At 51.4% G+C, this 26,936-nt stretch overlaps 12 protein-coding genes across 12 annotated transcripts; 6 read left to right on the top strand and 6 right to left on the bottom strand.

Annotated features, from left to right (window-relative positions):
* Nucleotides 1-139: 139 nt before the first annotated feature.
* On the top strand, nt 140-980 carry TRIVIDRAFT_65750 (uncharacterized protein; the record flags this gene model as incomplete). The annotated part of the gene is made up of 3 exons (XM_014095217.1): nt 140-190; nt 252-284; nt 450-980. The coding sequence occupies 3 exons, from the start codon at nt 140-142 to the stop codon at nt 978-980; spliced, it is 615 nt and encodes a 204-aa protein (XP_013950692.1).
* A 980-nt stretch (nt 981-1,960) lies between these two features.
* NAG1 (glycoside hydrolase family 20 protein) lies at nt 1,961-4,085 on the top strand (the record flags this gene model as incomplete). The annotated part of the gene is made up of 3 exons (XM_014095216.1): nt 1,961-2,183; nt 2,242-3,411; nt 3,475-4,085. 3 exons carry the CDS (start codon nt 2,040-2,042, stop codon nt 3,901-3,903), a joined length of 1,743 nt encoding a protein of 580 aa, XP_013950691.1.
* Nucleotides 4,086-4,827: 742 nt separating this feature from the next.
* Nucleotides 4,828-5,508, top strand: TRIVIDRAFT_162346 (uncharacterized protein; the record flags this gene model as incomplete). The annotated part of the gene is made up of 1 exon (XM_014095215.1): nt 4,828-5,508. A coding segment is annotated over one exon (681 nt), but the record flags the coding sequence as incomplete, so codon positions are not given.
* Nucleotides 5,509-6,003: 495 nt separating this feature from the next.
* Nucleotides 6,004-7,132, top strand: TRIVIDRAFT_206095 (uncharacterized protein; the record flags this gene model as incomplete). The annotated part of the gene is made up of 3 exons (XM_014095214.1): nt 6,004-6,377; nt 6,432-6,879; nt 6,917-7,132. The coding sequence occupies 3 exons, from the start codon at nt 6,004-6,006 to the stop codon at nt 7,130-7,132; spliced, it is 1,038 nt and encodes a 345-aa protein (XP_013950689.1).
* Nucleotides 7,133-7,607: 475 nt separating this feature from the next.
* TRIVIDRAFT_65753 (uncharacterized protein) lies at nt 7,608-8,554 on the bottom strand (the record flags this gene model as incomplete). Its single annotated transcript, XM_014095213.1, has 2 exons — nt 7,608-8,362; nt 8,431-8,554. The coding sequence occupies 2 exons, from the start codon at nt 8,552-8,554 to the stop codon at nt 7,608-7,610; spliced, it is 879 nt and encodes a 292-aa protein (XP_013950688.1).
* Nucleotides 8,555-9,006: 452 nt separating this feature from the next.
* Nucleotides 9,007-12,011, bottom strand: TRIVIDRAFT_80383 (uncharacterized protein; the record flags this gene model as incomplete). Its single annotated transcript, XM_014095212.1, has 4 exons — nt 9,007-9,440; nt 9,509-9,618; nt 9,675-9,942; nt 9,998-12,011. 4 exons carry the CDS (start codon nt 12,009-12,011, stop codon nt 9,079-9,081), a joined length of 2,754 nt encoding a protein of 917 aa, XP_013950687.1.
* Nucleotides 12,012-12,661: 650 nt separating this feature from the next.
* TRIVIDRAFT_183782 (uncharacterized protein) lies at nt 12,662-13,301 on the bottom strand (the record flags this gene model as incomplete). The annotated part of the gene is made up of 2 exons (XM_014095211.1): nt 12,662-13,129; nt 13,262-13,301. Coding segments are annotated over 2 exons (228 nt in total), but the record flags the coding sequence as incomplete, so codon positions are not given.
* A 680-nt stretch (nt 13,302-13,981) lies between these two features.
* TRIVIDRAFT_80384 (uncharacterized protein) lies at nt 13,982-14,603 on the top strand (the record flags this gene model as incomplete). The annotated part of the gene is made up of 2 exons (XM_014095210.1): nt 13,982-14,218; nt 14,323-14,603. The coding sequence occupies 2 exons, from the start codon at nt 13,982-13,984 to the stop codon at nt 14,389-14,391; spliced, it is 306 nt and encodes a 101-aa protein (XP_013950685.1).
* A 301-nt stretch (nt 14,604-14,904) lies between these two features.
* On the bottom strand, nt 14,905-17,392 carry TRIVIDRAFT_132843 (uncharacterized protein; the record flags this gene model as incomplete). The annotated part of the gene is made up of 2 exons (XM_014095209.1): nt 14,905-17,273; nt 17,341-17,392. Coding segments are annotated over 2 exons (2,421 nt in total), but the record flags the coding sequence as incomplete, so codon positions are not given.
* Nucleotides 17,393-18,145: 753 nt separating this feature from the next.
* TRIVIDRAFT_216982 (uncharacterized protein) lies at nt 18,146-18,681 on the bottom strand (the record flags this gene model as incomplete). Its single annotated transcript, XM_014095208.1, has 4 exons — nt 18,146-18,254; nt 18,317-18,431; nt 18,509-18,543; nt 18,605-18,681. 4 exons carry the CDS (start codon nt 18,652-18,654, stop codon nt 18,146-18,148), a joined length of 309 nt encoding a protein of 102 aa, XP_013950683.1.
* A 1,670-nt stretch (nt 18,682-20,351) lies between these two features.
* TRIVIDRAFT_41279 (uncharacterized protein) lies at nt 20,352-22,967 on the top strand (the record flags this gene model as incomplete). Its single annotated transcript, XM_014095207.1, has 4 exons — nt 20,352-20,450; nt 20,511-20,897; nt 20,961-22,577; nt 22,656-22,967. The coding sequence occupies 4 exons, from the start codon at nt 20,352-20,354 to the stop codon at nt 22,965-22,967; spliced, it is 2,415 nt and encodes an 804-aa protein (XP_013950682.1).
* Nucleotides 22,968-23,695: 728 nt separating this feature from the next.
* Nucleotides 23,696-25,891, bottom strand: TRIVIDRAFT_65758 (uncharacterized protein; the record flags this gene model as incomplete). The annotated part of the gene is made up of 2 exons (XM_014095206.1): nt 23,696-25,120; nt 25,202-25,891. The coding sequence occupies 2 exons, from the start codon at nt 25,889-25,891 to the stop codon at nt 23,696-23,698; spliced, it is 2,115 nt and encodes a 704-aa protein (XP_013950681.1).
* Nucleotides 25,892-26,936: the final 1,045 nt, after the last annotated feature.

Raw genomic sequence — 26,936 nt, 5'->3', positions numbered from 1 at the left:
GGGTCGGTGGGCCATAGTAGAGGTAGCAGTTCAGTGCTGCAGTAGCCAAGTTGTACTACCGCTTTATCACTCTAATCATTGCGCCTTTGTGTGGAAAGAGAGATTGATATCAAATCGTTACTGTAATGTAGCCGATGATATGGACCCTTTGTCCAACGTCGCTCTAGACAGGGGATATGATAGCTGTACTGTAAGTACGGGGCAACTCTGCTCCGCAAGGGCCGGGCTGCTAGTACTGGATCAACTGATAGATCCATTTTCATACAGTGCTCAGGGCCAATAATGTGAGTTGATGTTCTGTATTTAGCACTTATCTTGGTATTACTGGGTAATCTGCCAAGGGCACCATGCCAGCATAAGGTAGAGTACATTACCTGTACAAGTATGAGTACTCTTGTCCCAGGAAGCACCCTGAGCGATGGTACCTGTAATTTAACTCGATGCCCTAGCACGGTGGCGATAAAGATGGCCAGCACACAAGAGTCCGAATCGTCGCTGCAACTGGCAATGCAACACCATCCGTCAGCTTCACACAACCTAAGCAACAGCGGCCTCGACTTCAATTTCCGCCCTCGTCCAAGGCCCCGCAAAATAACCCGGCAAACCACCGAACAGCCCATGAACTGGCCATTGACAGATTCCTGATGCAGACTAACTCCTCATCAAATGGCGGCCCCCGGACTAACGCTTGTTCCGCTCCTGATTGGCTCGCGATAACGGCCCGTGGAGAGGCGTCCCCGCATGATGATCGCAATCAGGGATTCTCCAACCATTTGCCGTTACAACCACACAAAAGACCAAAAGAGGGCCCAGCAGCAGCTTTAGCAGCTCTAGCAGCTTTAGCGACCACAGACAAACAAAGTCCCGGGGCCGTTGCGGCATCCAGCGCCACTAGCTGTTTTCCCGGCCGGCGAAAAAGAGCGGCTTTGGCCTTTCTGCCCGCTCACGATGGCGACACGACTCTCGGCGGCATACAGTAACGGATCGAATGACCTCTGGATGCAACAGCACTGCAGCTTCAGCTCCTGGCCTCGATCGGTCCATCAGCTTCGACTGCTACTGTACTCCGTACAATGTACAAGATGGACCTGATTAAACGCTGGGCTTTGTCAGCAGCACTCTACTGATGCTGGGGCAAGGAGTGCCAGCCAGTGCCCTGATCTCTCGTCAGATCCCACCCCTGTCCAGATATCATTGTCTGTGTTTCAAGTTGCCAGCGGTATTCGGAGTACGGAGTATTTTGTACTTGCAGGGGTGTTGCAACTGCAACTATTTTGTCCGACTTGCCAATCTTAGCAGGCACCCGTTGCCAGATTGATGGACGGGTATGTACTTGTACTCGTACTCGCACTGACCCGACTTGAATTGATCAGCTTTCATCTTGATCGTCGCTGCGTTTCCTTTCTTTTTGCCATTGGCGTCTCTTGCCAAGCATTCTTTGATGCAAACAAAAGCAGTCTTAGCGAAGGAGATGCTCGCTGTTGGTTGCCGGGCGTGGGGTGCGTCCAATTAACACCACCAAAAAAAAAAGGTTGACTTAACGTAACGTTGCCCTCAAAAGTTACCCAAGTCAACTCGGCCCCCGGCAGAACGCCACAGCTTCACCATCAACAGGGAGGTCTCCTCCAAGCCGGGAGCACATGCCCAGCCTCAGCTTCTGTCCAGCAGCAAGTCTCCCTGCTGCCGACCTGCCGAGCCGCTGGGTTCTGGTCCGGACAAGCATCAGCTGCCTCTTACACGGGTGCCATGTAGCATTGGCCTCTGGATCATTGAATTTGACGTGCCAGTCGCGTGTCAAGGGTCGTGGTCCAGCCTAGCGCACAATGTTTCTGCTTTTTGGGGAGGGATGCCGATTTAGAGATCCGCACATCCCTTCAAAGAACCGTGCTGCCAGCCAGCTATTTAAATATTCGGTTGGCCCCCGTGTCTGAGAGAAGAAGCTGTGCTAGCAAGGCGGCATCTCCACCAAGAGTCGACTTGTTGCTGGTCTACGGAGCATATCAATTTTACTCGTAGTAGTGCTATTGCCATCGCTCATCATGCTTCCCAAGGCGATCCTCGCGATTGCCGCATTGGCTTTCAGCCCTGCAAATGCGCTGTGGCCCATTCCCCAGAAGATCTCGACCGGAGACAGCGTGCTCTTCATTGACCAGGCTGTCAAGGTGACTTACAATGGACAGCTGGTATGTCAATCCTTTGATGCCCATGGAGAGACCTCGAGAACTAAAGCTTTAACAATAGATCCTCCCTATCGGCTACACCCCACCCCCCAGCTCTCACTTTGACAGCAAGCAGATCGTCCAGGGCGCTGTCTCGCGTACTCTGCAATCCATTTTCCAAACCAACTATGTGCCGTGGAAGCTCCATCCGCGCAACAGCAACTTTGAGCCGAGGGTGGCCCCCCAGAACCGAATCCAGAGCATTGCAATCCAGCAGACTGGAAAGGATACTACCCAGACGTTCAAGCCGCGCGCTGGAGACGTTGATGAGTCGTACACTTTGACCGTATCCAAGAATGGACAGGTCAACATCAGTGCCAAGTCTTCTACCGGTGTGCTGCACGCCCTCGAGACCTTCTCGCAGCTCTTCTACAAGCACTCTGCTGGACCTTTCTACTACACCACCCAGGCACCCGTGTCCATCCAAGATGCGCCCAAATATCCCCACCGCGGTATCATGCTCGATCTCGCTCGTAACTATCAGACCATCGATGACATCAAGAGGACCATTGACGCCATGTCGTGGAACAAGCTTAACCGCCTGCACTTGCACATCACCGACTCTCAGTCATGGCCGCTGGTGATCCCCTCGCTGCCTAAGCTGTCCCAGGCCGGTGCCTACCACCCAAGCCTCGTCTACACTCCTTCGGACCTTGCTAGCATTTTCCAGTATGGTGTCAGCCGCGGTGTTGAGGTCATTACGGAAATTGACATGCCTGGCCATATCGGTGTCATCGAGCTTGCTTACAGCGATCTCATTGTTGCCTACGAACAGATGCCTTACCAGGACTACTGCGCCGAGCCACCGTGCGGTGCCTTCTCCATGAACAACACCAAGGTGTACAGCTTCCTGGACACCCTGTTCAACGATCTTCTGCCTCGCATCTCGCCCTACAGCTCCTACTTCCACACTGGTGGTGACGAGCTCAACGTCAACGACTCCGAGCTCGACCCCCGTATCAGGAGCAACGATACCGCTGTGCTACAGCCCCTGCTGCAAAAGTTCATCAACTTTGCTCACTCCAAAGTCCGTGCCGCGGGCCTGTCGCCATTTGTCTGGGAGGAGATGGTCACCACCTGGAACCTGACGCTTGGCAGCGACACCGTTGTCCAGTCGTGGTTGGGTGGCGATGCCGTCAAGAACCTGGCTGAGAGCGGCCACAAGGTCATTGACACCGACTACAACTTCTACGTAAGTTTGAATCTGGAAACTGGGATATAGTCTGGATGATGCTAACGAACTACCCATTTATAGTACTTGGACTGCGGCCGTGGTCAATGGGTCAACTTCCCTCCCGGAAACTCTTACACCACCTACTACCCATTCAACGACTGGTGCCAACCCACCAAGAACTGGAGGCTCATCTACTCTCACGACCCTGCAACGGGCGTGTCCGCATCCGCTGCCAAGAACATCCTGGGAGGAGAGGTTGCCGTGTGGAGCGAGATGATTGACGCCGCCAACCTGGACAACATCATCTGGCCCCGTGCCAGTGCCGCCGGTGAGGTTTGGTGGTCCGGCAATGCCGATCCTGCCACCGGCCAGCAACGCAGCCAGCTGGACGTTGTGCCGCGTTTGAACGAGTTCCGAGAGCGTCTGCTTGCCCGTGGTGTCAGCGCCATGCCCATCCAGATGACTTACTGCACTCAGCTCAACGCGACCGCTTGCACGCTGTTCACCTAAGGGGAGAGTCTGAAATAACTTTTTTTATTGGGCTGGGTTTTTTATTTTTCACGTATTATCGTTAAGTGTACAGTGGATAAAACAGGTATGGATTAAGAGAAGCCGGGAAGGGTATCCGGCTTAGAGGGGTACTTATTAACTGTATATAATTTGAATTCAACTACATAAATGTTATGGCAAACAACGTCCGGCAAGGTGCATTGTCCCTCTCTAAAATTACCTTGAACATGAAGTTATTCGTGCGGGAAGTTGACTTCTTAGCTTTGCTCATTACAGGCCTGGTACTACATGCCGTTTAAGTCCGTTTAATGTAGCACTCGTCTAGGTACTCGTCTTTTGAGATGTATCAATACACAGTATAAGATTGCAAGATAGATTTCCATCTTACCAGGAGACTGTTGGTAGGTACTAGAGTTTAATCATTAGGCACCTAGGTAGGTAGATTCAACTATATGAACAAGTAGCCAGGTAAAAAAGAAAAAAAGCACCCACTGACGTAGGAAGCTTCAATTTATCTACGGGATGCCGTCATATTTAGGTAGTAGATCATGCTTAATGATGCAAGATTTTACTAAATGTCCTCTTTATAAACTATATTGCACCCCTTAGAAGTCATTTAATACCCCATATTATCTCAGAAAAGCTAGGATATCCTAGTGAATCGTCAGCCGTATTTTGATCATATGCACCTGGTTCAGCTTGGTTATATAGCACACCATCCGTGATGAATCAGGACAGAGCAACGGCTGGTTCAGTGCCGACAATTAGATTCACCAATGTCGATGATTTAATCAGAGAAAAGTACTCCCAGCCAGGAAATATATTGCGAGTAACGAGTGTGCCTACCTGCATTCTATATTGCCTTTCCCATTTTTCTTACTAGTTTCTAGACGTGCCTTTCACGGACTTTAACAAAATAGATGAAAAGTACGAGTGGAACAAATCCACATCTCTCAATATTTCGAGTCTTCCCAGTGTATGCTGTTGACAATCCGCACGCAAGCCCACGAACAGCTTCATAGAGATCTGTGTTTCGATATCGCCCATCGGCTTAATGGTATGGGACTGGGTGACAGCTTTAATCTCACAGGAGGAGTGACCTGCTACAGTCAAGGATTCCATTCTTGCAGCGGCAACGGTAGCGCAGGAGGTGCAAGCTCGTCGATTTGGCCGTTAGGAGAACGAAATAGACGCTTTCCTACACTCATGATCGAGGCTGGATGCTCTTGGTCTTTAGTCAGCATGCGAGCCAAGGCAGAATGGTGGTTTCAGGTCTCGAACCACAATGTCAAGATTGTTCTCTTGGCAAAGTTTGACGAGAGTCAAAATACGGTAGTCCTGGAGAGGTGGCAAGAGAGACAGCGGGAACATGCAGGTGATGAAGAGGCAGAATGGGTGGCCTCCTGTCAACAGACAATTACCATCTCCGAGACTGAAGCAAACCCGCAGGTGTATCGAGTGACTGGTGGCGAGTTGGTATTGGATCTCAGACTGTTGCTTTTGAAGAGTCCGCCTCAGGGAGAGGAATATGTTGTTTTGACTGTTGAGTACTTACAGAGATATGCCCGACCACTGTTAGAGCGGAGATTATATGTGTCGCATTGATATTCTAGCTCGCAGTAGCTATGGGCATGTCGATGTCTGCTCTTGGTATGGCTACGCATATCTAGTAGACATATTTAATTCTATTTTGGATATCTATATCTAGCAGATGTATTTGGATCTAGTAGCGATATCCAGAGCTAGTAGCGATATCTATATCTACCTAGTAGACATATTTAGATTTGGCAGAGGTATTTACATCTAGTAGACATCGTTTACAAAGGTTAGAGTACTTTCACCTACTTCTCACCACTGGCAAATCTCTTCTCCCATAATGGTCAGTTGGGTTTCCATTTGGCGGGTCCGATACTAGCAACGAAGAAAAAAAGAAAGAAACAAAGAAACAAAGAAACAATGGCGTATCCCGCGCACGCCATCAAAGTATTGGCTTTTACTATGACAAAGGCATCACGTGCAGGGCTCTTGATGCCATTATATCAAGGCGTTTATATGTCTCCCACGATTCTTTCCACCTGGCAACCTCCATATATCTGAGCAATGGGCCAGTTTCTTTCTTGCATCTTGGGGCAATCGCCTCTGCCACCGCTTTTAAAGCTGCCGGTCGAGATCATTTTATTGATTGCGTATCAACTCTCTTCATCTCCCGAATCCCTCGTTGCGCTCTCGCTCACCTGCAAAACCCTGTCCTTCCTTTGTAATAGGGACGCCGTGAACCTCGGCGATGAGTCGCGGCGACATCTTTTGTTACTACTTGAGAAAGACCTCGGCAACAAGTTCTTCTACTGCCATGTCTGTCGCCAACTCCACCACTTTTCGCAGCAATGGGATAACCTAAATCCATGGGACTACAAGTGCTATGACTACCAGATCCTGAACACCTTTAGGCCGAGCTACTCATCCCTCTACCGACTGTACGTATCCTGTCGCCCGACGTCTCCGACCCCATTCACCTAATACAATAATAGGAGCTATATCCAAGCGCGTCTTATTATGAACCGTCACTTCTATGGCTCCCCGAAAGGGTTGCCTCTGGAAAGTATTCCCCATTCCGCTGTAGCTGCCAATGAGGATGGTAGGCCACCGTGGCAACAAACGATATCTGCAAGGATTGTTGGCGATGAACTATTCCTCTGTATCACGCATTCGCTCACAGGGAGAGCGGCTACATTACGGAATGTGATTGACAAGGGACAGTCTGGCATCTGCCAGCATTTAGCGTGGGGTCGTTTTCGCCGTATGCCGGAGTTGATGAAGCCGGAGGGAGATGGGTCAAACGAGTTGTCGCCTTTCCAAGCTTGTCACGAGGTGCCGGGATACTGCACTATGTGCCTGACTGACTACGTTATTACGGTTGAGCGTACTGAGGATCATGAGAGGATACGCAGTGGTACAGAGGTAGGCGCCAATGGCACTGTATGTAATATATGGAATCAACTAATTTGAAGATTAGGTTACATTAAAGCCCTTAATCAATGGCTGGTCTATCACATTGATTGCCTACCATCAAGTGGGACAGTGCCGAGACCCAGAGGACTGGAAATGGACGAGACTTAAAGAAACTCCAAGAATCACGTTATTCCCTCATGAAGAACATACACAACATCGGGATATGGCTCTTCATCCTCCTGGTGCAATAAAAGAAAAATGGCAAACAGGGGAGACCTAACTTGGTTCTCCTAAACAGCAGCTTTGCTTCTTCTACAGATTAATTATTGCGGGACAGGGTTTCGTCTTCTCCCTCTAGATACTGTGTATGTAAACCGTATAAATCATCTAATATTATCTTATTTAGTGCCGTTATATTTTAACAACTTATTAACAAACTAGAAATCGTCTTCCGGGATTTTACTCTGATACACTTCCCTTATTAATAGGGAGTGGCTATTCAGCACCCCAGGTTCGCTAATTAGCATCCCGTTCTCAAATTCAAAGCGGCCAGTGTAGTAGCAGAAAGTAGCGATAGCAGAAAGTAGCGAGAATAGTAGATACTCCAGGAACCGAGTGATGAAAAGGATCTTCCTCTGCGTTGTTACGGCATTCGGAACACTTTTTAATCGCTGGGGTGCTGGATAGCCAACTTGGAGTGCTGAATAGCCCTTCCCTATTAATACCATCCCCGAGTCTCCAATCTAGTCCTAAATTCACTTTCCCCAAACCATCTTGGCATAATCTTGCAAGTCGTCGGCGTGAATCACTACATCCCGCTCTCCTTCGCGCGGCTCCCTCAAACACAAGGGCTGAAAACTCAGCACCAAGTCACCAGATATCTGGTAGACTGACGGATTTTCACTGGTCTTGGTTATCGTAACTACCTGTTGGCAAGAGGGCACCCCTTCAGGTCCCCAGCGAGTTGTTGTAGCTCCTTCACGAGGCTCTCGTGGTATCTCTTCCCATTCTTCGATCGTTATCATATCTTGCCTCTGGTCATACTTTGCTAGCAGCACAAGCTTTACATCGTGGTTTGATATTTTAAACCACCACCTCGCCTTGGCCTGCATAATCGACAAAGGCCGACAACACCCAGACTCAACGACGAGAGTAGGAAATTCACCGGGGCCGCATCGTTGTGGCCGAGGTCCCCCAGATGATTCCGGCTCTCCACTGCTCCCTCCGCCACTATCATGGACGACGGTGCTATGTCCAGGCGCTTCGCCGGAAGAGAGACCCCCGTGGAAGTAAATCGTTGCTCCGATAGATGTCCAGCCGTGGCGGATTCCCATGTCCCTCAAGGCGTCCCAAACTCCGTCGTATAGCCATAGGTGAAGCCGTACGTGGGCTGCCGTATTTAAAGACACAAGAAGCCGCCGAGAGTCTTCGTCGTACCAGTTGTAGCGAAATTTGCGTCCACGGGCGGCTCGTTTCCGTTGGAGCATGCTGAATGCAGAGGGGGACACGCCTAGATATCAGGGGCAAGTTAGTATGCAAAAGTGCGTGGTAAAACGATAGGCTCGAACAACAACACACTCGTTACGAGCAGCGTATCTACTCTCCTCATGGAATCGAATTCGAAATATTTGGACTCGATGGAATCGATTTCTCGGAAGACTTGCTCCCCGCTGATAACGGATGACTGGCATAGCGGGCTCATCTCCTCCTTCTGGATGCACCGTCAAAGATGCCAAGTCCATGTTATCATTGGATATTCGCGGATGGGCGGGTTATACAGCTAGCCAAATTGCTTAAATATCTTGCCGCCGAATAGCAAATAATAGTATATACTTTAGGTAGTACCAAACCAACGAGTTAATAGGATTTACAGACGTCATTGGGCTTCACGGTGTGGCGTATCACTCCATCGATATACTTTCATGATTTCATAAACAAAAGATACATCCGAGACACAGCACTCCATCCAAGACAATACAATGCTACATGATGCTTCTAGTATCTGTGTGGGTATGTAACCTGTGTGTATAAGCCGTCCAACATCTTCCCACACACAATCTCATCTCTCTTCTCTCTCCCCCCTTTTCCAATAGAGCCCTCACCTATTAAAATGCCGTGCAACACCTAGAGCCACATTCAAGGACAAGAAAAAAACAAAGAAATCCCATGATCCTTAATTCATCCCAGCTGACCGAAAAGGAAAAAAAATCCCATACATGCTATACACTACGCAGGCCCAATGACGCTCGCGTCTCCCGATCCCGTCTTGACAGACCACAAATCTCGCGACCATCCCATCTCCCGCTGCCTCTTGCTGCCAGATCCAGACGGCCTCTTCTCTCCAGTGGCAATGGCCAGCGCCTTGCTGCAGGCGGCAAACGCCTCGACAAGCTCCGTCATGCGCTTAGCCTCTGTGAAGACTTCTTTCAGATCTGACTCACGCTCTGCCACCAAGGCGGCGAGCTCCATGCACTCTAATAGATTATCTCGTGACAAGCCGGTGCCTGCGAAATGGAGAGCGCTAATATACGCTAAGATGGTCTCTGGCAGGTAGGCAGCTCGAATATCCCGTAGCTCGGAATCACCGCCTATAAGAGTAGCCTAATTAGCAAATCATACATGAAAGACACATAAAACATCAAAGCCAACAACTTACTCTTGATCGCCGGCAGTAGCCATCCCTTCAGTAAGGGCCGCATGTAATCTTTGACGTTCTTGATTGCCTCACCCGCCGGACCCCAAAAGTCCCGATCTCCATGTGACAGCCTAAATCTCGTCAGCAAACCTCAGTCATATATCCCGCAGAACGGACAGTTACATACTCAGTTGAGATAAGCATCAAGGAGGCAATTGTCTCTAAGCCATCCAAAGCTTTGACGAGAGCTTCAAGCCCGCGGAATTTCCGTGCCTCGGCCTGTACCTTCTCAGGGGTCATGTTGGAGACTTCACTACGCTCCAGCAGCTTGGCCCAAAAATCGACATCCTCATACCAAATGTCGTCAGTCTCTTCCTGTCCCGAGATCCCCTGGATAATCTTCTCGAAGGAAATCCTCTCAAAGAGCCGTCGGGCAGCTCCGAGGCGTCCGGTACCTGTCAAACTGTTAGCCACGCAGTCCAAGACCTGAACCGCAACCGAGTTACATACGCAAGAAGAACTTGTAAACCTTTGTTCCCATAGAGAAGACATCGGCCCACTTTCCATCCACCATTAAGAGCCACTCCAAGGAACGGATAACATGATCATCACCGTTTTGCACGACGCCCTCCTCATAGCCAAAGAAGTCTGCTTTTATCAGCTTCCCAAACTGTGGTGTTGAAGGTCCGTCGCTGATGATGCTAAAGGCAGCCTGCTGAGAAGCCTTGCTGCCCAATGCCTCGTAAAAGAGTATCACCTGCCTGTCTACAAACTTCAGGACGTCGATGCCAGCCTTCTTTATCAACTTCAACTGCAATAAGCGCTGTTCGGGGTCCTCCTCGTGGATCAAGTTCCAGCTCAGAACGTCATATTGTCTTGGTGCCTCTAGTATTGAGCAATACAGGGGGATGAGCTCCTGCAGACCGGCACGACGCAAGTAATCCGTATACCCTGCCAAGATACTCTCCTGGGAAAACGTCAATTGGGGTGGTGGTGAAAAGTTGGAGACCTTCTTCTGGGCACCGCCGAATTTCTTCATCAGCGCTGTGAGGACATAGACGTGTGATACAATGCGAAGCCCATCATGTTGATCCAGGTTAAAATACTTCTTTTTCACAACAGAAGAGTTGATGGGCTCGGAAGAAGGCAGAAGGATAGATTTGCCATTTGCGTTCGCATCCGCAATCATGACGAGCCCTTGCTCGTACAAGTGGCGCTCAACATCCTTGGCAATAAACGCGGCTTGCAGAGCTTTACTAGGCTCCGTCGCCTCATCTTGGATTCTGGCTTGCGACTCGAGCGAGCGAACGAGGCGCTTTTCAACTCCCTGTGGCTTTCCCAAGAACTGAACAGCGTCGAAGGAGGGGAAATTCTGAGTCAATGTCGAGCTCACATCTGGTGGGCATCGGCTCAGGACGTAAGTGTCAAACTGGGTTCGTAAAAGGGCGTTGTAGTTGGCAAAGAGGAAGTCGTCCCATCTCCGGGCAATCTTCTCGACGCTGGTGATATCACCCGAGAGCAAACCATACACCGCACGCTCGTAATCATCTGAACCCCCCTGTCGAGCCAGGGCAAAGCACATCCGTCTCCAGAGAGCCAGAGACTCGGGCTTCAAGTCATCGGCCAGGGCAGTTTGGTCGTCTTCAGAGAGAAGCATGGCAGACATGGAAACAGCCCGCCACATTTCCGTTCGCTCTTGACACCACTCGCGCAGTTCTTCCAGGCTACTTCCACGGCGAAGATGTTCAAAACAACCAAGCCAAATGGCACGCTCAAAGTATTCGTCGGCAGGCTCAAGCTTTCGTCCCTGACGAGTGATGGCATCGGGATCCAACTGCGTAATCAGGGGAGCACCATCCTTGTTGACATGAGATTCCATGACTCTAGGCTGCTGGCGATCCAGCAATCCATTCCACGCCGTCAAATTCTTCCGCAGCTTAATCGTTGCTCGCGTGTGAAGCCAGCCATGCGCAATAATGTCCCCTCGGTCGGCCTGTTTCAGGAGATCTCGGGCCAGGTCGTCAATATCCGGGCCATCGGCCGCGTTGTTCTGAAGCCACTGAAGGACTGCATGGCGCTCCCGAGCTGTAGGATCAGAAAGGAGAAACTCTAGCAGCAAATCGGACTGCGTCGAGCTTGTGTCTAGTTCTATTGATGGCCGATCGTTTGCCTTTGATTCTGGCGTTGCGTAGCGTAGCGGTAGTAGTCGTCGAATAAGGTCCCAGGTCTGCACTTCTTTTTCCAGCTGCTTAAGCTCATCAGCTTCCCCAGAGAGGCCCTCTCCATCCGCTGTCTCCAACTCATCAGCATCCATATCTACATCCTCGTAACCGCTGCGAGCTCTCTTCGGCCGCGCCTGCTGCAGTCGTCGGACCGCATTTTCGTAGTACTTCCGAGGGAGGTCGAGGATTCGGGCTCGTTTGTCTTCTTGCGATAGGAATGGCGAGAGGCAGTTGTCAAGGGCGTTGGCAAATTCTTCCACCTCGGGGCCGACATTGAGGTCGAACGACAGCCCTTGCTCCATGTTGATTTCCGATTCGCGCACGCGCAGTGCTTATGGGGTGCTAAATAGGATGGATAGGGGGAAATACACGTCCAGGGCCCTGCGATTTATCGATCTCGCCGTCGAAAGGTCCCAACCGGACGAACCCAATAGAGTCTGGCTGGCGTCCAAGTGCCGAACTTTTAGGGCGTTGGCCTCGGCCGCATAACCCAGACGTAAGTCGCAATTGATATTCCAGTGGAAGGTTGATGTCGTAGCAATAATCGAGATGCTCCTCGTCGGCTGAAAGACTTCGCTATGTTGCCTGGCGAGATCGTGGGTTTGCCAGCGCAGAAATTCAGCACCTCAATATTTTGTTGCTTCAAGGCGCGCTTGAGCTTGCACACGAACGGCTTCTGGACGCTAAAGGCTGCGCTAGACTCTGATAGGTCTTTGGTTGAGTGTACATAGCATACAGGCTTCTGAGACGCCTGGACGGAAGTACTCTCCACTAGCCACTTAAATTCACGGGCAGGGTCCAAGGTGGAACTTTTACGGCATACTGCAATATGCATCAAAACGGGGCTCAGTGCGCTCGTGAATTCGACTACTACTGCAAATTTTTGTCACGCTCTTTTTTTCTTTTTCTCTTTTCTTCTTCATCATAATGTCATCGGCATTCGTATTAGAGTCTCGGAATAAGCGTTCAATGCTTGTTCAGGTCCTATAAGGGTCTCCTGCGTGCTCAACGATCGCCTAGAAAAATCGCTCCTCATTAAGTTGCCTGAAATTCTCTACACTGGTTGACACACCATACGATGAGCGTACATATCTTCTCCTCGCCTCCCCTGCCTTTGATATGGTACATGTACAATCTATCTAGGTATCTCGTAGGCCGTTGCACGTGTCTAAATGCGCTGAAGAAGCACCCTGTAGTCGCGAAGCTGGCGCGCTCTTTGCCCTACTGCGTCTTCATTTGCCCTCTTTCTGCTGCTGAATCTTCAAACGAAGTAATTTCGGCGCTGGACAGCTGGGAGAGGTGGCGTCATCGCCGTAACGCTGGTAGAAGGCGTCACAGCATTCGTACAACGCTTTGATGGCATTCTGGCAGCGAGCCTCGTTGTAATTGTTCTTGGAGAGACAATCTGGGGTTATTTCAGCTCTCTCGTCCTCTTTTTGTGTGTATATCCATTTGTGGTGTGTTTTGCCTACCCTGGATGGCACACTGCGAATGAGAGTAAAGTCCCTCTTGTCAGCTCCCAAGTGTTCAGATTAACACCTATTGCGAGAACTTACTGCTCGTGGATGACACGGCGGACGCGCCTCAACGTCGTCTTTGGGAGATGGCTGCAGTACCGGTGTTTGCGATCAGCTGTTGAAATGATACATGCTGGCAAATACTGATGCCAAAGCGGTGGGATTTTCAAAACAAACCATTACTGGATAAGGACCAATAGGCCAAAAATATTCTCGAATTCGGACAACAAATGGATGACGAGTTCTCAATGGCAAAATAAAATATCGCTACTTTCCGATTGATGCAAAAAGAAGCCCAAGTCCCGAATTAATCATCCATCCCAAGCGAGTTCAAGACGGGCAAGTTTCTTGTCACTGATGTCATCCGCAGCCGTGAACTTTTTAGCGCCAGCATGCAGTCACTTAGGCGCCTGAACACCGCTCCAACAGCGCTAAAGCCTCAGCGCTCCAGCGTGCGCACAATCACTCAAGCTCAGCGGCGCAAGATACTGTACCTGCTGCCTGTACCTTTTTCAGATGCCTCAGCCGCCCAATCAGACGCCTCGCTCCCCACTTCTTCCCAAGATACGCTGCTTAAACATCAGGCCGCCTCATCGCCTTGCCGTCACATCACTTTTCGCCCAGCCTAAACCTTCCTTTTACTTCTTCCACATACACCCTCACGAAACGCAAAACAAAGAAATCAAAATCGCGAAGCCCTAAAACCGCATCTCTAAAAAGACACAAACGCGCACGCGCAAAACCACACAGCAACCATGTCCGAAAACGACAACAACCAGTCCCCCGCCGATCGTCAGGACCCTCCTCCTAACACCGAGCACCTCAACATCAAAGTCACCGACAACAACAACGAGGTTTTCTTCAAAATCAAGCGCAGCACCAAGCTCGAGAAGCTTATGACGGCCTTTTGCGAGCGTCAGGGAAAGTCGCTTAACTCGGTGCGCTTCCTGTTCGACGGCACGCGAGTCCAGCCAACGGATACCCCGGACGCGGTATGCTTTGTTTCCCCTCCTACCCCCCCTCCAGTCTTTTCCATTGTTCTTCCGTGTTTTTCTAGTGTTACTAACGTGTTGATTTGCTTGTTTCCACGCGTTAGCTCGAGATGGCAGATGGCGACACTCTCGAAGTGCATCAAGAACAGGTCGGAGGGCGCTTGCTCGGATGACGCCACAACGACCAAGGGCAGACAAAGAAGATGATGATACCGAGTCGGAGAGGAGAGAAACAGAAGGTAGAAGAGAGAGACATGTGCGTCTGAGCTGGGTAATTAGGGTCGCATTCTATCCCACACACTATCTACCGTGGTTTGTGTAATACATTAGAGCAGAGAGAGAGAGCCGGAGTCAGAGTCAGAGAGGGAACCCGCTATTTTACGACACTCGATACAAGGGCTAAAAAGCACCTTTTTACGCCCTCCCATCCTTTCTTGCCTTCTTTCTCTCTTCCATAAATACGGCAGCGGCGAATCGGTTCGGAAAGGTGGAAAATGGTTTTTTTTTTACACGAGGTCAAAGTGCAATTACAGCCGTAAGCTGGTTTTACCTAGTTCACCATTATCCCAAATGCTTTGCTACCCATCCTAGTGCTGTCCTCCCTTTGAGTTAAAAAGAAAAACGCCTTGTTCACAATGAAATACGCAAAAAAATCCGTTAATGGCATCGTCGCATGATTTTTAGAATTTGAGTTCCCTGGACCGGCATTTGGTGCAGAGTATAATTGCGCCTGTCGCAGTCTCTTTGGGGAAAATCTGCCCATCGTCGAACCCTCCCTTGCACTCATGGCAGCGGAAGCAGTGCTCGTGCCACTCGCCCCCCAGCGCCTTGATATATTGGCCGATGACGGCTGTCTTGCACATCTTGCACTTGGGCGCACGCCGTTCTGTTCGCTTTGTCTGGCAGTTGATGCACCAAGCGTAGCCGTCCTTCTCAATGTGCGTCATGCCATGCTCAAACGGATCGCCACACTCGGCACAGAAAAAATGTCCGTAATGCCAGTGCGCCCCAAGAGCGACAATATGCTCCCCAAGGATGGGAGTCGTGCAGTGCTTGCAGCGTGGAGCAAAGAGTTCGTGCCAGTCGAGATGGCAATAGAAGCGGAGGCGCTCGTCTCCATCTTCCGCCATAGTCATGCCGGGTTTCTCATCCAATATCTCACCCGCTGCGCGGCGCCGAATCCTCTCTAGACGCTCAGCCCGTGATGCTTCTGGTTCTGGACTGATCTCCATGGCTTCAAGTCTGGTGCCGCAAGTGTAGCAGCGGAAACAGTGAGGGTGGAAGCGCTCAGGGGACCCGGCCAGTGCCACAAACTTTCCCTCAATGGGACGCTCGCATTGGTTACAGACCGTTCCTGCTGGCCTAACAGCACTTGGGGCTGGTGACCAGTGGCCTCGAGGTTGCGGTAGATCGCGCGTGCCCTGAGGCCGAGCCCCTGGTGTTGGGAGGGGACGCGAGCCTCTCACCGAGCCTCTCACAGGCGAGTCCCTCGGGGTTGAAATGCTGGGAATGCTGCGGCGACCCGGCGCTTCATCGACTGAAATGGACGGGACGTTGATTGCGGGCGTCGGCCTCTTTGGGGCTTCGTCCGGTTCCGCTATCGAGATGGACGGCACACTCGCACTCGTCTGCGCCCGTGGCCTCGGCGAAGGGTCTTCCGCCACAACAATGCTAGGGATCTCCATAGGCCGTGATGGTGTTTGGGGCTGGGATTGAGTTTGGGACTGGGACCGGTAGCGGTTTGATGCTGGGGTTGTCGGGTCTGGTCGGCCTGAGCTGGCATCAGTGGACGAGGACTCCTCCGGGGCTTTCCAGTTCGTATCGAAGCTTACAATGGGCCTTCCAGGGCTGTCGCTGACTGCAGTAGGTTCCGGGAGTTTAGAACTGCGGTCTTTCAGCCTCATGCTAGTAGCTTCACGGATATCCTGACTGCGAATCTCGACTCCATTCAGATGCTGCCCATCGGGGGGCTGCTGACTGTTGGAAACGGGAGTATTGACTTGATATTGGGCGTTGCGGGATCGAGTCGGAGGGTTCCTGTGAATTTCTATCCGATCCAATCGCTTGGTTGGGCTTGTCTCTCCTTGATTGCGCGGGAAGGGGACACGACCGATAGCATTGGACGGCTTGGGATTCAGTGAAACGGGCGAATCACCGCTGGGAGGGGTCGTTGTCGTGGGTCCCTCGCCCGACTGGGCTTCGGGCTCTTCCCATATCTGATCGCCAGAGAAGGGCCGTTCGACTTCTCCACTGATATTCCTCTTCATGCTGCTGCGTCGACCGCCCGTGAACCGCCCGCCGACATTTCCATACGACTTTGCCTTGTTCGCTGGTGACTCGTCGGCACGTGCCTTTGATTCGGGGGATCCGGTTTGTCGAGAGCCGTTTTCTTCTTCCGACGAACTAGTCGAGTATGAGTTCCTATTCAATTTGTTCGTGCCGATTGACTCTTCTCCCTTCCCCACAGTAGCTGCCCGGGCATGTGCGTAGCTGTCCTTTCTAAGGTGCGGTCGGTACCGGTATGCACCCTCGGGTGGCCGGGGTTTGACTCCATGCTGGTGTTCCCATACAAGCTCAGCGGCTTCGTTGAGAGCAGCGTTGTAAATGCGAGTCTCGTCGTCTTCGACAGCAGGATCCGCATCAGGAGAAACCTTTCTGCTCTCCCGGAGATCCATTTCTTCCATAGCATCTCGCAGAGATGATGCCTCCTCTCTTTCCATCCATCGCCGGCCTCGCTCCATATAGCTAGCCGTAGGCACAACGGTATCGGGCTTCACCGGAGGCGGTGTTGGGCTGGTGGGATAGTAGTCGCGGCTTCGGGAGCTAATGGTGGAAAGGCGAGTCGATGCCATACTTCCGGCAATGAGGCTGGGCGTGTGCGACTGAGATCGCTGGTGGCCAAGATGATGGGCGGTATCTTGTGATGTCGTCGACGCATCGTAGCTAATGTTACTGAGACTGTTTCGGTTTACCTGCGGACGGTTGCTGGGAGGCGGCGGCCTGGCACCACCGGGCCTCACCACGGGCTTGCTTCGAAGGTTTGCGAGGTAGCTTGCTGCTCACGAGAGTTGTAGATTAGCAACCAGCCTGATCCATCGGTCAATCCACCCGGTGCATCGTACCGAACTCGTCCTTCGTCATGTAGGATGGCGACGGCGGCGACGCCCTCCGCGACCTGACCTCGCCAGATTGCCTCATGTTGCTTTCCTTGAACGCGGATCGTAACGAAATGAAGGCAAACGGCCGGCCTCAGAGGGGCGGTACGACGGCTTTATGTGTGCCGCCGACGTGTTCTGAGGTACCGGAGGCTGCTGGCGGTGACGGGAAGCTAATTAGAGAGGTCGCATGCGAGGCGTGACGTTTTGTATGCAAACCTTACAGGTATGTGCTCGTACTGCGTAAATGTAGTTGTGCAAGTCATCATGGGAGTGGGGGTTGACGGGGCAACCCCTTGGCATGTTCCGAGACACCCCAGAACTAGGCCTATAGCCTTTGCCGTAGCAGTGCGTAGCGCTGGCCAGTAGCGCTGTGTGCCTGTAACCTGCACCGCTAGCCGGCACAGCTCAGCTGCTAGTATAGCGCCACCCAAGTTCTGCGTTGGCACCCGCACCCATCCTTTATTGATGGTTGAGCATAGAGCATAAAGCATAAAGCATAAAACAGACTTGACCTGTAAGGCGCAACCTTGTCGAGACTTGGTTAAGGGAGAGAAGAGATTTGCTAGCAGGGGGGACGCTATGATACAGCGGGCTTGGAAAGTTCCAGATCGCTGCCAGAATATGTACAAGTACTGATACGGTTGGGCAATGTCACCACAGGAACGACCAATAGCTTCAAGCTTCCTCCCCCCCTTTGCACCTCCGTGCCTGTGCTTGTACCTTGCGACTAGGGACGCCTGTCTGACTATGGGGATGCCCACTCGCCTTACTACCACCGGAGTTCGCCTTTGACGCCCTTTTCCGGCTCTGCTGGGGCTTTAGCCAGCGCAGGCTCTGCAAAGCCGAGATTCTTGAACTCGTCCCGAGCCATCAGATTTCTTAATTTTGCCGATACGTTAGCCCATGGCAATGTCTTACTATTCTGTTCTTCCTTTTTTACCTGTCCATTCTGCATGACAGATATGCCTTGGCCAAGTTGCGGCATTCGTCTTCGTTGACGCCACGGACTTTCTTCATGCAAGCAAGGTAGCTGGTCATGGCCTTCTTGCACTCGCCTAGTCCAGTTAGACAATTGAGCCATCCAGGAGAGGCGGGAAACTGGACTGAACCAGAACCATTGCGGCGGGCTTACCATCGTGGTCCAAGGGGAAGCTCCCTCGCTGTGGCCTATGGAGACGGCGGGTCAGCCAACTCCTGAGCTTCAAATCAACGGCGAGAGAACACGTACGGGGTTGGCTTGGTTGTTGGCAGAGCCCCAGGGCTGCCGAATGTACTCATTTCTCCAGGTGCCGCACCAGGGGCATATCCCTTTTTTTCGCTGGTGTCTTTTTTCGAGATGAGACTTGAAGGCACGGCTGTCTCGCATGATGGTTGTCGAAAGCGGTGGGGCCGGGCCCCGATAGAGCGGCACGTATTGCTTAGCTAAACGTTTGGGCAGCTTGGGGCAAATCAGGTTGCATAGCCGCATACAAGCATTTATCGCCTTGGCCGCATTGGGAAAACAACATCCGAGCGACGGAGTATATGCGCCGTTGGATGGATGAGTCTGACCAGGCGCTTTGTTCTTCTTTGTTCTGCTCTGCTCTGCTCTACTTTGCATGTATTATGGGATGGCACAATGGCTCCGCAGCAGCAGGATCATGACAACTGCCAGGTCGACAAAAGCCAATCACTGACTGTCATGGGAGCAGCTTATACGGTGTGGAAGCAGATTCTTCTCCCTTGCATTGCTTGCAGGGCTCCCTCTGGGTCTTGGAACGGACCATTCGCGTTGTGACACACTGCAAGCCAGCTCAACCGCTAGCTGCATCAGTCGTGTTCTTTCGTCGACGAGGTATCCACAGGCGCCCAACCAGAGACAGCTTCCAAGCAGGCGACGATTGGCTGGCTCGAAAGGGCCGTTTGTCGCAGTATCGGGTCGTAAAGCATCGTCGGGTTGGCGAAGAGACACTCCGTTGTCGGCCGCCGATGTGAATGAGAGCAATCAATGTTCTTGGGTAACACAATCAGGTGAGCGGCGTTGTGCGCAGTATGACATCTTGTCTTGTCTGGGAGGCGGCTTTCACACGCAAGCTGAAGTTGAAGCATTAGCCGAGAGCTAATCCAGGATCATGGTTCGATGCTCTAATCAAGTCGTCATGCCGATTCTGTGCTGCTTGGAACCATCAATAGCTCTTCCAAGGAGCGCGCTAGAGCTGATTATGACCTGTAGCGGGTTAGTAGCTCGTCCTTATATATTACGGATGATACCGGCTCTAGGTAACGAAGATGACGGACGAGATATCTGGCGCTCTGCCGTATCTACTCCGGACTTGTATATACTGGAATGTCAAGAGGAGGCACCTAATTGATCCGGCTTAAATATCTAGGTAGAGAGACGAAGGAAGTCAGAGAATAGCCCTAATCGCCCCCGTTTACTCAACAAGACACAATGGATAAACTAAAAATGCAATCATATTCCTGCAGCATCATGCCAGCCCACCTGCTGTATGGCAGCCCATCTCTCACATACCGTCTCCAGTTAGGCTTCTGCCCATGCCTTGCCCTCAGCCGTTTATCTCATAGATATCTGGAGAAATGGGGGGCGATTAAACAAAGGGAGGCTGAGGTTCTCGGTACTGCCAACATGCCGCGGCTCTTCATACAACTCCCGCGTACCCGGTACCTGTGGCGTTGAGCGGCAAGCAATCCATTAACCGGCCCCACCCTTTACACGTGAACGAAACGGTACGTACTCGATTCGTTGCTAAACTGCCCAAGAAGCCATTGTTTCGGCTTGCTTCTCTTCTCGATCGCCAGAAAAGCCCAGCGCAAGTCGTCGCGTTGCGTGTGCGTGCATGAATCCTTTGGTCGGAGGCATCTCTGCTGCTCTGTCAACCCGGTAATTGCATTTAATTGGCTGCTGCGACTGCGATACACCGGCCGAGTCGAAAAAAAGAACCTACAGGAAAAAAAAAGGCTCCCAAGACGCTGCAATGGCGGCCCTCGGCGAAGATCTGCTCACCACGGTCAACAAGCTGCAGGACCTGGTGTTCAACACCATTGGCAGCGATTCTCTCGATCTCCCCCAAATTGTGCGTGGTGCAAATCCGCCTCCCCTTGTCCTCGCTTGATGCTAATGCCCCGCCGCTCAGGTTGTCGTGGGATCCCAGTCCGCCGGAAAATCTTCCGTTCTCGAGAACATCGTCGGCCGAGACTTTTTGCCCCGAGGCAGCGGCATCGTGACCCGGCGGCCGCTGATCCTGCAGCTCATCAACATCCCAGAAGACGAGACTGTGCCAGATCCGTACAACGATCCTTACCGGTCGCCTGGTGCTGCGCGGCGCTCAGAATGGGCCGAGTTCCACCACATCCCCAATAGACGGTTCAACGACTTCATAGATGTCAAGCGGGAGATTGAAAATGAGACGGCCCGAGTTGCTGGTACCAACAAGGGCATCAATAGACAGCCCATAAACCTCAAGATTTACTCACCGCATGTCCTCAACCTGACGCTAGTCGATCTTCCCGGTTTGACCAAGGTTCGTCTCTACCTCTTTCCATCTGCCTTTCCCTTTGGCTAATCGGGCTTGAATCATGCATAGGTACCCATTGGCGACCAGCCTTCTGATATCGAGAAGCAAACAAGGAACCTGATATCCGAGTACATCGCCAAACCAAACAGTATTGTTCTGGCTGTGTCACCGGCTAATGTCGACCTTGTCAACTCGGAAGCCTTGAAGCTTGCCCGGCATGTGGATCCTCTTGGCAGGAGGACTATCGGCGTTCTCACCAAGATCGACTTGATGGACCACGGCACCAATGCCCTCGACATCCTGTCCGGCCGTGTGTACCCTTTGAAGCTTGGCTTCATTGGCGTCGTGAACCGCTCGCAGCAGGATATCCAGGGCAACAAGCCCATGGAGGATGCTCTCAAAGCCGAGATGGACTTCTTCAAGCACCACCCGGCTTACCGCAACATCTCAAGCCGATGCGGTACACAATTTCTGGCCAAGACGCTTAACACGACTCTCATGGCCCACATTCGAGAGCGGTTGCCCGACATCAAGGCACGTCTTAACACTTTGATGGGCCAGACGCAGCAGGAACTCGCCGGCTATGGCGACATGCACTTCAGCGGAAAGGAGCACCGCGGCTCATTGATTCTGCAGCTCATGACACGATTCGCGACCTCCTTCATCTCCTCCATTGACGGTACATCCACTGAAATCTCGACCAAGGAGCTTTGCGGTGGTGCTCGCATCTACTACATCTTTAACTCTGTTTTTGGAAGCTCACTAGATACAATCGATCCTACTTCAAATCTGTCAGCATTGGATATTAGAACGGCGATTCGCAACTCCACTGGTCCTAGGCCCAGCTTGTTCGTGCCCGAGATGGCTTTTGATCTTCTTGTGAAGCCCCAAATCAAGCTTTTGGAGATTCCCAGCCAGCGCTGCGTCGAACTTGTCTATGAAGAACTCATCAAGATTTGCCATACATGCGGCTCAATAGAACTTTCCAGATTCCCAAGGCTCCAAGCAAAGCTCATCGAGGTGGTATCGGATCTCCTGCGAGAGCGGTTAGGTCCCGCCTCAAACTATGTCGAGTCCCTCATTTCCATTCAGCGCGCATACATCAACACGAACCACCCCAACTTCTTGGGCGCCGCGGCAGCAATGAGCAATGTCGTCAGCGCCAAACAGGAGCGCGAGCGTAAGAGGGTCATCCAGGAGGAGCGCGAGCGCCGGGAGAAGCGCCGGATCAAGGAGCTCGGGCCCAACGGCACGGAGCCACAAGAAGATGGTGAGGAGAGCCCAGTTGCGGAGCGAGCGGAGCGGGCAGAGCCCAACCTTCGCAAACTCGCCACGTCAAAGCCTTCACGAAGCATGTCGCCTGCCGTCCACCAGGACGCCATGGTCGGCCTTGGCGCATCCATGAATGGAATCCGCCCATCGTCTCCGGGTATGAACGGACAAGGAATTGGCGGTGCCCGCGACACATTCTTGAACTACTTCTTCGGCAAGGATGGCATGGCACCAGTCAGTGCCCCTATTACTCCCACCACCAATGGCAGACATACTAGCCACCCCTCTGAGCCCACCTTCTCGCAGAGTCTCCGCCGTGAAGAGAAGCTGCCGATCCGCACCGCTACCGCTCCCCCCTCCGTGACAGACGAGTATGACCCATCATCCCGAAGTTACGGCCTGGCATCACATCTGGTAAGCCTTGATACCCTACTTCCTCTACCACATACGCTATTTTCCCCTCTCTTGACTAACTCAAACCCTCTCTTCCAGGGCGAATCTAATGAACCCGCCATGACCGAGCGCGAAGCCATGGAAGCAGAGCTCATCCGCGCCCTCATTTCCTCCTACTTCAACATCGTCCGCGAATCCATCGCCGACCAGGTCCCCAAGGCCATCATGCACCTCCTCGTCAATCACTGCAAGGATGTTGTTCAGAACCGCCTCGTCAGCGAGCTCTACAAGGAGAATCTCTTCGAGGAGCTCCTCTACGAGGACGACGGCGTCAAGAAGGAGCGTGAAAAGTGCGAGAAGCTCCTCCAGACGTACCGCGAGGCGGCAAAGATTATCGGCGAGGTTCTGTAAACGGGAAAACTCGTCCCAGGTGCCTTTTTCTTCGTCTTGTTCTCTCTTTTTTTTTTTTAATACTCTCCCCTCCCTTCTACGGTGATCTGGGAATCCGTCTTGAAGAGAAGGAAAAAGAAGTAGAAGATAACATTTAAAGGAAAAAAAAAAGGAATTGGGAGGTCAAATGTCTGTATAAAAAGCGGTAGGTTTTCGAAACACGAAAAAAGGCGATCAATGAGGCGTCCATGGGGTTTTTAACGAAGGCAAACGGATGGGGAGGCGGTTGGAAGTGGAAAAAAAGAAAAAAGAGGAATAAGGAAACACGCCTGTTCAGAGGAGGGATGAGAGTGTGTGATGTCAAAATGAGGGATCATTTTGAATTGTAAACAACTGTACATGATGCAATGGAAGGAGAGGAAATGGGCTGAAAGGCAAGAGGACTCATTTCCGTGACCATGGCTGCAAGCGATTCTCATATTTCTACAATTACACCGCTCGACCTTGTCATGACTCCAACGATGGGAAATATACTTGTCTTGAATGTGTGGCCGTGTTGAACATGAGCCTAACTATGCAGTTATTACTTTATACATGCGTGCTACTACTTTCATTTCGTCAAGGTAGCCTTTGTCCCAATAAGATGCCGTAAAACGCCCATACCCCCTGTTCAGAAGGAGAAGAAAAAAAGAAAGAAATGCTCATGCGAAAGCTCTAGTCTATATCTATGCCATTCCAACCCCTCGACCTTACATTGGCCAACGGCCGCGTGAGTCATAAGCGCTATACACCCGTGATGCGGATGCAGTATTATTGTGCGATTCCCTGTTGGTATAGTTGGAATAATTCGCATTAGAGGGAAATCGATAGTCGTGTAAAATGGTTGATTGCTCCATGTACCGGTCGTTCGGTAAACTCCGCATGTCAAAGATGTCATAGGACCGGTAGAGGGCCGTGGAAGGCATCGGCTGTCGGTAACCACTGACGTAGGATTGACGACTGGTGTGTCTGGTCTCGACTTCTGCGAGCCTCCGTTCTCTTTGGGATTCCATGACTGGATACGGTGCTTCTATCATATGGGGGACATGCTCGCGGCGCAGGTAATATGATTCCAAGTGTCTCCTTGGCTCTGGCACATCATGATGTCTTGAGCCGACACTTGAGCTGAGATGTGCTGGCCCCCAGGTTGGATTCCACTCACCAGGTTCTCTGACGATATATTGTGTTGTCATCCTGTCCAGTGCTTCGCGGCTCTCAAATCTTGGCTGCTCATCCGTCCTATGTGATCCAGAGTAGACAAGCTCTTTATCCGAGTAAGGATGCATTATTTGTGCGGGCGCCATGTCGGCTGCTGCTTTCTCTTCCGCTCTAAAAGGGGGCACTTCAGGCCATTCTGCTCTCCATATCATAGCCTTCATCTTCTTGGAGCCGTGTTTCATAGCGTAGTGTTGCATGACAGCCTGGAATCCGTAACTCTTGCTCTTGGAGGATTTGGGGCATTCTCTGCAAAAAAGGAAGTCCTGCTGGAGACAGTTGGTGTGCGGTCCAATTTTCTGCTCAAATATCCATCTCATGTCGTCTAGAGTCAACCTTCGAGTCAAGAAAACGGCGCCTTTATAGAACTGCGTGCGGACGTAGGTCAACACTTCTGTCACGAAGTCTGCACAGTTTCCCTTAATGCTGTGCCCCTTAAGCCACTGGCTTATGACCTCGTCTGCCAGACTGGAGACATGAAGCCGGACAGCTGTCTCAATATCCTGCCGTGGCTTCTGGAGGGGTTTAGTGGTGTCTGGGCCCTTTCTCTCTACCCGCTCCGCTTTGTTAGCAGTAGGTCTTGGCTGGCTTGAATATATGCGCATTTGGCGGACTCCTCCCATTTGGAACCACTTATCCCACCGGGAAGTGTCACGAACTGCTTCAGTACCTCGGACGTCCAAGCCCTTTATCCACTCCTCAGTGGCTGCAATGCCAAATCGCTTGACTTCTTTAAGTTCTTCTTGAAGTCTGTCCACTTGGGCAGGCCAGTATACTTTTGTCAACCGGACAGTAGGAGGTACTGGGGTGCTCCGCATTGCTTGAGGGGAGATTACATTCGCGTCAGGCGTCAGAAAGACCATGGGGAGTCCTGGTGAGATGAACGAAGGGCTGGATGTTGATAATAGCAAGTCGACTTCCTATAAAAGCTTGTCAGCAACGAGATAGTCTTCAACAAGTTCAACAAGAGCCATCGGGATTTAGCACAAAGCAGCACTCACCTGGACGCTTGTTTCAGTCAAACAATTCCCGCACGAATTGACGAAGAAAGAAAATATCGGTGATACAGTGGTATTGCCAGGTCCGCAGCGGCGTAAGGAATCCTCCGGGGTAGTATAGTTTGTATCCAGCAGGCCACAGAGTTGACAGGACCGGGTACAGGCAAATCGCCACATATCCAATTCGAACTTCCCCTTGAGCGGTGCGGGCATAGTTGGCCAGTGAAGACATCTTGATGCCCGCCATATAGCGTCCGGGGACAGTGTAGGCAATATACGAGTTGTAGGCACGTGGGTCACAGTAGAGATGATGAAGGGGGACGCAGGGTCAAGGTATTTGTGAAATAACTGGTTGACACGCAGCAAGCGCCCAAGAGTGTTAGGAGGGAGAAAAGAAAAGACACGGTGCCAAAGCTCCGCTGGGAGCTGCCGCGACCTGTCGCGACGGGGAGGCTCTGCAGGGCCAAAAACAACACTGTCCTGGCCAGCAGAGGCGGTCCTGGTCCTCTTTGAAGCCTCATTTTCGCTTGAACTCTCCAGTCGCCTTCGTTTTCTGGCCCCGCCCGGGGAGTCCAGGGTGCTGCTGTCGGATGAATCGAGTTGACTCTCGTTCAGAGCTCGCATGTCATCTTCGAGCTTCTGCAGAAACGCCAGACTGGCGTCAACCACATGCCCCTGCCCAACGTCATCCATGACTGCATAGAAAAGAAACCGTGATGTGATGTTGAGGAAGCGAAACGGACGACATATGCAGGCAGTTCAGTAGCCCGGCTGGGGGGGTTTATGCAAGGGATCAGCCCTCGCTAAGAGTCTGAGCAAACACGGGCAGGCACGTTGGACTATCATCGAGAGAGACTCTAGCGCCGGCTGCAAGGATGTCCTGGGAGAGAAAGAACCTTGGAAACGGAAAGAGCTGTTTGCTGCTCTTGAGCTGCATCTGAGCTTTTTTGTTCCTCTAGCAGTGACAAGCGCTGGTTCCCCTATAAAGCGGAGGGTCGTTATAAGTGATGAAATTGACGTCTTTTGCTTATCGATTAGAGATGACTAATCGACACCGTAACGACAAGTGCCTACTACTATCTAGGTAGTAATACCGCTTCAGCGGGTCTTGTTTAGCAAAATTGGCTGTACAAAGACGGTACAGATAGATCTAGTAGATATATGTAGCTCTAGTAGATATATCTACATCTACTAGATAGATGGATATGTAGATAGATATACGGGACATACTGGACATACCAGCTTATTTAGCAATTTGGTCTCTTGGCCCCTTTGCTCATAAGGCTGAACAACCAACCCCTCTTCTCTTCTTAGGATATACTGCTCTCCCCGAAGCAGTACTTCTATAATAACTCATTTCGCTTCGTCCAAGGTTTGTCTCGACGGTTCCTTGATATGGTTCACGGTAAGGCCCACTGTTACGTGGGTGGGGTTATCCGGGTTATTATCGCACTTGCTGTGTAAGAGAGCCTATATGTGTTAGCGTCTGTTTACCCGGGTAGATACAACATAGCCTATGACACATATCACAGTTATTGGGGTTTTCTTTACACATCTAAAAGCAACTATCTATTATGGAGAGGTAAATGTCGTAGATGTGAATAAATTTATAGAGAACACGCGCCGAGAGTAGTATTGCAGCTCCGCTCATTTGTCCTCCGTCTGGCGTTGTCAGGTAAAGTGGCATCACTTAGCTTGACGATGTATTCATCACCTAACAAAGCAACCTTCTATCACA

Source organism: Trichoderma virens (genome assembly GCF_000170995.1).
Source record: "Trichoderma virens Gv29-8 chromosome Unknown TRIVIscaffold_90, whole genome shotgun sequence".
Classification (NCBI taxonomy): Eukaryota; Fungi; Ascomycota; class Sordariomycetes; order Hypocreales; family Hypocreaceae; genus Trichoderma; species Trichoderma virens.
The sequence above is the reverse complement of the archived record's forward strand: the minus strand, read 5'-3'. Positions and strand labels throughout refer to the sequence as shown.